Source organism: Oreochromis aureus, linkage group 7 (assembly GCF_013358895.1).
Source record: "Oreochromis aureus strain Israel breed Guangdong linkage group 7, ZZ_aureus, whole genome shotgun sequence".
In the NCBI taxonomy this organism is placed as follows: domain Eukaryota; kingdom Metazoa; phylum Chordata; class Actinopteri; order Cichliformes; family Cichlidae; genus Oreochromis; species Oreochromis aureus.
In genome coordinates this window covers 19830321-19838435 of record NC_052948.1, presented here as the reverse complement: position 1 = coordinate 19838435, position 8115 = coordinate 19830321, and the positions used below count along the sequence as shown (strand labels likewise).

The following is an 8115-nucleotide window of genomic DNA, read 5'->3' as shown; positions in this document are numbered from 1 at the left end:
ATCAGTGGGTAATGATGATGCTGTCGCACATGTGCTCGTTCTGTTCGCAAAGTTATCTTCTGCGGGAAAAAACAATATCTCCACATACAAAGATTTAAATGTATTTAAACTACTTATTATTGATTTCATCTTTTAAATCAGTTTAAATCCAACGATGCAATGATGTGGCAAATCTGTGCATACCAGAAACTTTCAAGCTCAAGTTTAAGCAATTTTAGTTTTATTTTACTCGAAATTGATCTTGTGAGCCAGAAATGTAAAATCTATGCAAAGTCTGAATTTTAAAAAGTTTTCTTTTGGTGTGAAAATAAAAAGTAAATGGATTTTCTCAAAATGTTTCTATCTAATTAACCATCTATTAACAAATAAGTTAAACAGCTGAAAAAAAAGTCACAATTCAGAAATGATGCCAGACATTAAACTGATTGCATCTAAAGTCATTAAAAAGGAGCCTAATGTCATAAAAACATTCTTGGCTTAACCACCTTATTGGTAATGATTAAAATTTCTGGTCCTGATGAAATGAATGATTGGAGATTAAAAAAACAACAAAGCTGGCAGCTTTAACGCTGTTTCTCCACAGAAGCTCTTAGGATTAAAACAAGCGTGTCAGGCTCAGGACTGAATGCTGGCTCGTCAATGACAAATGTTGACTTTTTACTTTATATTCTTTACAAATTTAAGGAATGTGAACAATTGTGAAAGGTAAACAGAGTAATGGACAAAACAGGAAAATATCCTGCTTTATGGCACACATAAAAATACGACTTTTCTTGAAATTAGTGGCATCTTCTCATCTCACATGGGAAATATTACTATGTTATGCATACTAAAAGCTAGACAGCAGACAACTTTTATGGGTTTGGTTTGTGTGAGAAAGAGGGCAAGAGAGTTTACATATATACAATATTCAGCTGACACACTCATGGGGTATGTGTCTCCATTGTGTTAGGTGACTAAAAGCAGAACAGAGAAAGCAACTTGAAGTCACTCAGCGAGGCTTCGGCCTTCTTTGTGCTCTGTGATCAGCAATTTTTGGCACAGCCGCTCTGTTGGGAAGGAGATTGTTATTAACTCACAACAAACACACACACACACACACACACACACACACACACACACACACACACACACACACACACACACACACACACACACACACAAAGAGCACAGCTAAAAGCCTCCTGAGCGGTGACTCATGTCGGCATGTTGGGTGTTGGTGGAGGTTTCCTGACCCTTTGGTGTGGACAGAAGCCAGAGGGTGAAGGAGGAGATCGGGTGAACAAAGCGTAAGAAGGATCCTGAGCAGTCATGTATACCAGACATGTTACAAGGAGAGCACTTATCTGTGGATGGGGAGGAGCAAAAAACAAGCCAGACTAAAGGTAAGTGCAGATGATGTGATGTAAAAACAATTCAACTAACTTACAGTTGTGTTACTAGGATGTTAAGTCTGAGTAGATATTTGGATTATTTGATGGACATTGACAAAAGTCTTGCTCTTTTTCCTAATTAGCATATGTAAACAATGGTGTAATTTTCAGAAATCACGAGAAATGGGTGGGTGTGAGGGTGGAGGTGCAAGGTTTTATAGGTTTTCTCAACCAATGCAGAAACAAGGACCAACTTTTGGTTCCTCTGTTCACTATTTGTAAGGATTTCTATTTTTCTGTATTTAAAGGTTTTAGTGTTTCTCCACAAGAAAGGGGGGAAAGGGTCAAAAGCTTTTTGGACACAATACAGCAACATGGGGCAGCAATAAGAGATCGCAACTTAGGAAGTTTCCATTATATTTGTTAAATATTGCAATATTCTGGCAAATATATAAGAGCTGAGTGCATTTGCGATAGAGCTTCTTGCCTTTTTACAACTCAACATATAACTTGTCTTTCTTTTTGTGTCTCAAGGTAGCACGTCTCTAAAATCAGCCCAGGAAATCCTTTCAGTGGGTGACCCTGTTAGCAGAGGAAATACCATCACCACTGATCTTATCAGCTGTAAGTGGAAACAAAGAGACCTGCGAAGCATTAATAATACAGTAACAAAAATACATTGTTACTCTGATTGATCAGGTTATTGAGAAGGTGTAAACTAAGAAATTTCCTGTTTAATTCACATTGTAATTAATCATCGAAATACTTAATCAAATTATAACTGATGATAAAGACAGACATATAACGACATGTGCCAGAAAACTGTTTTATCCAGCATTTAGTCGCAATGATCTAACGAGTTGATCGTTCCATTTCCAGCTCAGCCTCTGCCTGCTGTTTCTCCACCAGCAGAGGCTTCACAGGAGGCAGCAGCGTTTAAGAAACTTACATCTGACCACCAGCAGAAGCCCGTGTGTCCACGGTGTGGCCTCGCAGCTCCAGATGACAGACTGCAGGGCTCCAGGTTGTCAGTGCACAGCGGCAGCAGGAGCAGTAAAAGGAGAAGGGAGGCGGGTGCTGCGGCTGGATCACACCAAACTGCGGCTACACCTGCTGGTAAGTTCTATAGTATGACTTAATTTACATTATGTAAAGAACAATGACGATGTGAACCGAAAGTACAAACTGTAACGTTTATTTTGATACACACAGTAAGCAATTTTAATACGCTAGCAGATCAACTTTCCTTTCCAAGACAAGCCAAGTTCTGTATTTCTGGACTAAGACAATAATAACTGTGATATTAACACAATATCAAAAGTTATTACACAGTAAAAATCTAATTTTTTTTCTATATTACTGCTTCTATATGGTTATATTGTGACATCTGTCTAGTCTCACTTTTAATCTGAGGAATTGATTATGCTAATAAACTGAGAACATACAGTTAAGTCAGGAAGAGACTGATACACTATTTATATAAACTTTACTTACTTACTATTACCAAGTGAGTATTCACTCACCCATCCAAATCATTAAATTCACCTGTAACCCTCCATGGCCACAGGAAGTGTTACTGATTACTTCTCCCAGAAAGTGATCACCTTACTTTACTGATTACTTATTTTCAAAACTAATTAGTTACTTTATTACTTAGTTACTTTTTAAAAACATGATACGCAACCTGACTACTTTATAAAGCAATAGACCTTTCAGTCCAGTTCTATTTTTTTCTGCATAATCCATCATATAAAATATAATCAAATGAAAAAGTCTCTTTTTAAAACTTGTTTTATTCGTTTTAATCTTTTAACTTTATGCATCAAGCAAAAATTAAATTATATGAAACATCCTTTGACTGGAAGAAATTTGTTTAACATTTAAACCTATTTTTTGCATATTCCAGCATCTAAAATAAAATAATTTTTCATGTTTACACTCACTCTTTCAAATAGATGCAAGTAAAACACCAAAAAATAAATAAAATCAAAGATTCAGCAGCATTAAGTCTATTTTCACCTGTTCAGCAGGAGTGGGGCTGGTGGAGGTTTGCCCAGTGCCACAGCGGTCATGTCAGTGGGAGGATCCGGGGCTTTCTCTATGAATTTCACATTCCTGTGGCAGTGTGCTAGGTGCTTGCTCAGATTTGAAGTTTAATTTTTCTCTGTAGAAAGAGGTTTTCTTCCACGTGTACAGCGGACGCTAATGTTTTTGTCATTTTTTACAGAATCAAACTCAAAGTAATGTCAGTACTTCCACGCTGCATGGTCATACTCTCTCCCACACTCCTTATTATCCATTGTTGATCAAACACACACTCATACGTCATTGTCATGAGACACTCACAAACAAAATCACGGTTTGGCCACGCAGTAACGCAGCGTGCTTACAGGAAAGTAACAGTAATCTAATTAGTTTTTTGCAATAGTAATAGTAATACTTTACACGTTACTTAAAAAGAGGAATCAGACTCCCCATCTCTGGTCACAGGTGTATAAAGTCAAGCAGCTAGGTATGCAGACTGCTTCTACGAACATTTGTGAAAGAATGGCTCGCTCTAAGAAGCTCTTAATGTTTTAGCACATTTGTTTGGGATGATTTAAGAGTGGAGCCAGGCCTTCTCATCGAGTATCAGTGCGTGGCCTCACAAATACAGTGAAGATAAGATAAGATAAGATAAGATAAGATAAGATAAGATAAGATAAGATGGCCTTTATCAGTCCCACAGGTGGGAAATTTGTTTTGAAGAATGGAAGAATGGCCCAAAATTCCCATAAACCCACTCCTAAACCTTGTGGACAGGCTTCCCAGTGGAGATGAAGCTGTTATAGTCGCAAAGGGTGGGCCTACATCACATTAAACCCTATGGATTAAGAAAGGGATGGCAGTCAGGTTCACATGTGTGTGAAGGCAGCTGAGTGAATACTTTTGGCAATATAGTTTACATTCAAGTTACCAAAGAAGATAAAAGCGTCTCTTTCTATACAAATTTAGCTGTTTCAAGTTTTGCTGAAAGACTTTCAAGCTGCACTTTCTCTTGTTTTCTCCAAGTGTGCAATGGGCCATTCCTTGTTTATCACTGTGTTCATGTTGTTATCTCTATGAAGTTACTCATTAAATAAATACAGTAGCCACAGATAATGCTCCGTTTTCATCTACGCACAAGTATTACCATAAGTTATAGGTGGGGGGTGTATAATTCAGGCGGCTAAGCAGGAAAACGCTCAACCCCACTCCCCAGGGAATTCTGCCGCCTCCTTTTCATTTATTTCCTTCAGTAAACAGGATAAAACAGCTCGATTTGCATGATATCACATGCTATCCAGTCCGTGTGAGGATGAAAACATTAGCTGCGTAACAATACAACTGTTGGGATCGCGAGAGACACCCTGTAACCCACTGGTGGGGTTAATGTATGCAATTTCATCTGCACCTAATTTAGGAAGCGGCACAATTATCATGTGACAGCTCCTTCCTAGTTGTTGTTCATCACTGGAAGCCCTCTGCGGCCTTTTTTATTTTCCCCCGAGGACTGAACAAAGCTCTGTGATTAAGTAAACACAATCACACTTGATCATTGCGGCAGAATAGTTTATCTTTCAACTTTCAGCTGCCACTGCAAACAAACATGTGAGAGACTAATTTAGGGTTAATAGAGTCGTTAATCCCAGTTTATGATGGGGTGCGGCAAGCTCTTAGAACACAACATGTTTGACCTCACGTGATGAATGTTGCTGAATCTGTTTTGTGTCTGATTTTGCGTGTGTTCTTCGCAGACACGTGCTTTCACCTGCTGCTGGCGTGCCTGTCGTGCCACTGCTCCGTGCTGCTCCTGGGTCTCCTGGAGGCTTGCTCCTCATGCCTTCACACCCTCTGCTCCTCCTGCTGCCACGCGTGCACCCGCTGCTGTTCAGCCGTTCGGGAGGTTCCCGTGGAGGAGCTCAACTGCCACGCCCACTGCCACTCCGTATTGTTCGAGTCCTGCTGCGAGCCAACCGAGTGTCTCGAGTTTTGTCTGGAGTGTTGCGAGATCTGCCATCGCAGCTAGGACACTAAAGACTGTGGGCCAATAAGAGAAAGTAACACTAATGTGGGATTTATTAGTACACTGATGTTGGTTTTGATTAACTACCATTTTATTAACCGTGATGTAAACATATGAGCAAATGTGAGATGTGATAAGTAAATATTTTTTCTCTGATTTGATGCTGCTCGTCTTAAGCGAATGAAATATTCTTGGTATGCCAGATAAAAAAACAACAACAACAGTTGTGCAATTGGGAAAAAACAACAGTAAAAATGGGTTTCTTCATGATATATTAGAAGCTGAATCAATGAAAAAGACCCAAGAGTCCTTTAGCTTAGGCTGGCATAAAGACTGAAATTTAGGGGACACCAGCATGGCTGCTGGCCACATTTAAAAGGGAACTCCTTCAACGACTTAGTACAGACTCCTTGGAGACTACCACTGCCAGTGTTGGGGTTGTAACTAAAGCAATACATTACACATTACCTTTCCTTAAAGCTGCATTACTTTTATGTTACCTAGTCCTTGCTGTAGAAAGTAATATGTTACGCTAGTCGTTACATTACTTTCCTAATTCTTTGTAAAATGACATGAAGCATGTTGCAACATAACGACAACTTAACAATATAAACCGGACACACAAACACACCAACACCAGTCCCAATCCTAATGAGGACAGATATACAACAACAGAAAGCAAAGTTGAAAACCAGCCCAAAGACATTTCAGAGCGATCCCGAAGCGAGTCTGCTTCAGAAACATGAACAGGTAGAAAGAAGTCTTTAACATCCTGCTGGGGTTTTTTGCTAGCTTTGTGTTAACATCCAGTCTGCAGCAGGTTGCAAAGACCTGAAGTTCTTGTATCAATATTTTTGCTGCTGTTTCTGTCCTGGACACAGTTTGCATGTCCCTAATGCTCTTATCCTTGAAATAAAAATAAAATCCATGTTCATATCTCCACTCCTCAAAAGTTGTAACTACTCCAATATTTTGACCTCCTGCACCCGAAATGAAATTGACTGTAGCACTTGTAGTTCAAATAACTGAAGAACATTTGTAATGCAAGTAACAACATAATTTTAACTGTAATACAATAATGTTACTGAGAACTGCAATGTCATTACAGTAAGCAGTTACTGACCATAGCTACTACTAGCACAGCATATTATGATTTCTGACCAAACTTGGTCGACGGCACAGACCCATCCATCCATTCGCTTCCGCTTATCCTTACCAGGGTTGCGGGGGGCGCTGGAGCCTATCCCAGCTGTCATAGGGCGAGAGGCGGGGTACACCCTGGACAGGTCGCCAGTCTGTCACAGGGCCAACACACAGGGACAGACAACCATTCACGCTCACATTCACACCTAGTGACAATTTGGATTATCCAATTAACCTATCCCCTCAAACTGCATGTCTTTGGACGGTGGGAGGAAGCCGGAGTACCCGGAGGGAACCCACGCAAACACGGGGAGAACATGCAAACTCCACACAGAAAGACCCCGGCCTGATGGTGGAATTGAACTCAGGACCTTCTTGCTGTGCGGCAACAGTGCTAACCACCGTGCCACCGTGCTGCCTGACCATAGCTACTACTAGCACAGCAGTCTAATTTGCTTTCAGAGACATTGCTTCTTTCTAAAAAATTATACACTGTTAGTCCGACAGTGTTAAAGCAGCGCAAATCACAAGGGCTCACCAAATTCTACAATAGAAGGAAAGAGGACAATGTAAAGTATTGCCTGCAATGCAGAATTTTTCTTCAAATATTTTGTTTGAGAAAGTTTTTATTCATTACATATAAAGATATTTATATGTAATGAAATAGTTAGCTATTGTAGCTATGTACATCTGAGACATATCCAACACAAGCCCTCAACCAAAAATATGGCAACAATTCATTGCATGCAGACATGGTCAACACAAAGTTCAAGCTTAGTATCAGAGTGAGGAACAGAGGTGATTTGAGTGGCTTTGAACTTGGCATGATTCTTAATGCCAGAAGATCTTGTATTACTGCTGATTTACTGTGACTTTTCCCACGCAACCACTTCTACAATTTAGAAAATTATCTGAAAAAGAAAAAATCTCCATTTGCTGTTTGTGCCTTGTGAAAAATGGCCACACTGCAGGAAACAGGAACTTGTTAACCCCTTGTTACAACAAAGGTATGCAAAAGAGCATCTTTGAATACATAACATATTGAACCTTAATCACATCAGCGGCAGAAGACCACTTCTGTCAGCTAAGAGCAATAAACTAAGGGTACAAAACACTAGAGCTCACCAAATTCTACAATAGAAGAAAGTGGACAATGTAAAAGTATTGCCTGGTCTGGTGAGTGTCAATATGGACCAAAATCTCTAAGGAATGTTTCAAACACCTTCTTGAATCTGCATGTTGAAGAATTAAGCCAAAGGAGAAGGGCCCAACTAGTCCAGCCGGGTAGTCGGAAGCTGTGGCTAATAAAGTGTCCAGTAAGTCAAAGCTCATGAATGGCTTAAACTAATGAAGCTCTTTTGCAAGTTCAGTAAGGAAGATCTATGGCCTCACATTTGTCCGCTCCCAGGTGCTGTCAGCTTAATCTAAGCTTATCACTTCCACTTTCCCACACTGTCAAACTGTTTGTGTCATCACTGGTCTAGTCCAATCACCTTCTCCCTAGGTTAATAGCACTTAATTATAGTACATCTCTTTGGTAATATGTCAAACTAC

At 39.8% G+C, this 8115-nt stretch overlaps 1 protein-coding gene across 1 annotated transcript; it reads left to right on the top strand.

Annotated features, from left to right (window-relative positions):
* The first annotated feature begins 1226 nt into the window (after positions 1-1226).
* On the top strand, positions 1227-6353 carry LOC116332982 (myoD family inhibitor domain-containing protein-like). Its single transcript, XM_031756463.2, has 4 exons — positions 1227-1385; positions 1908-1997; positions 2253-2489; positions 5150-6353. The coding sequence occupies exons 1-4, from the start codon at positions 1325-1327 to the stop codon at positions 5419-5421; spliced, it is 660 nt and encodes a 219-aa protein (XP_031612323.1). The 5' UTR covers positions 1227-1324; the 3' UTR covers positions 5422-6353.
* The last annotated feature ends 1762 nt before the right edge of the window (positions 6354-8115 follow it).

Excerpts from the sequence above, each read along its gene's own strand:
- LOC116332982 (XM_031756463.2), top strand. The coding sequence starts at position 1,325 with ATGTTACAAGGAGAGCACTTATCTGTGGATGGGGAGGAGCAAAAAACA. Across the intron at positions 1,998-2,252 it reads CACCACTGATCTTATCAGCT|CTCAGCCTCTGCCTGCTGTT; the intron begins GTAAGTGGAAAC and ends TTCCATTTCCAG. Across the intron at positions 2,490-5,149 it reads AACTGCGGCTACACCTGCTG|ACACGTGCTTTCACCTGCTG; the intron begins GTAAGTTCTATA and ends TGTTCTTCGCAG.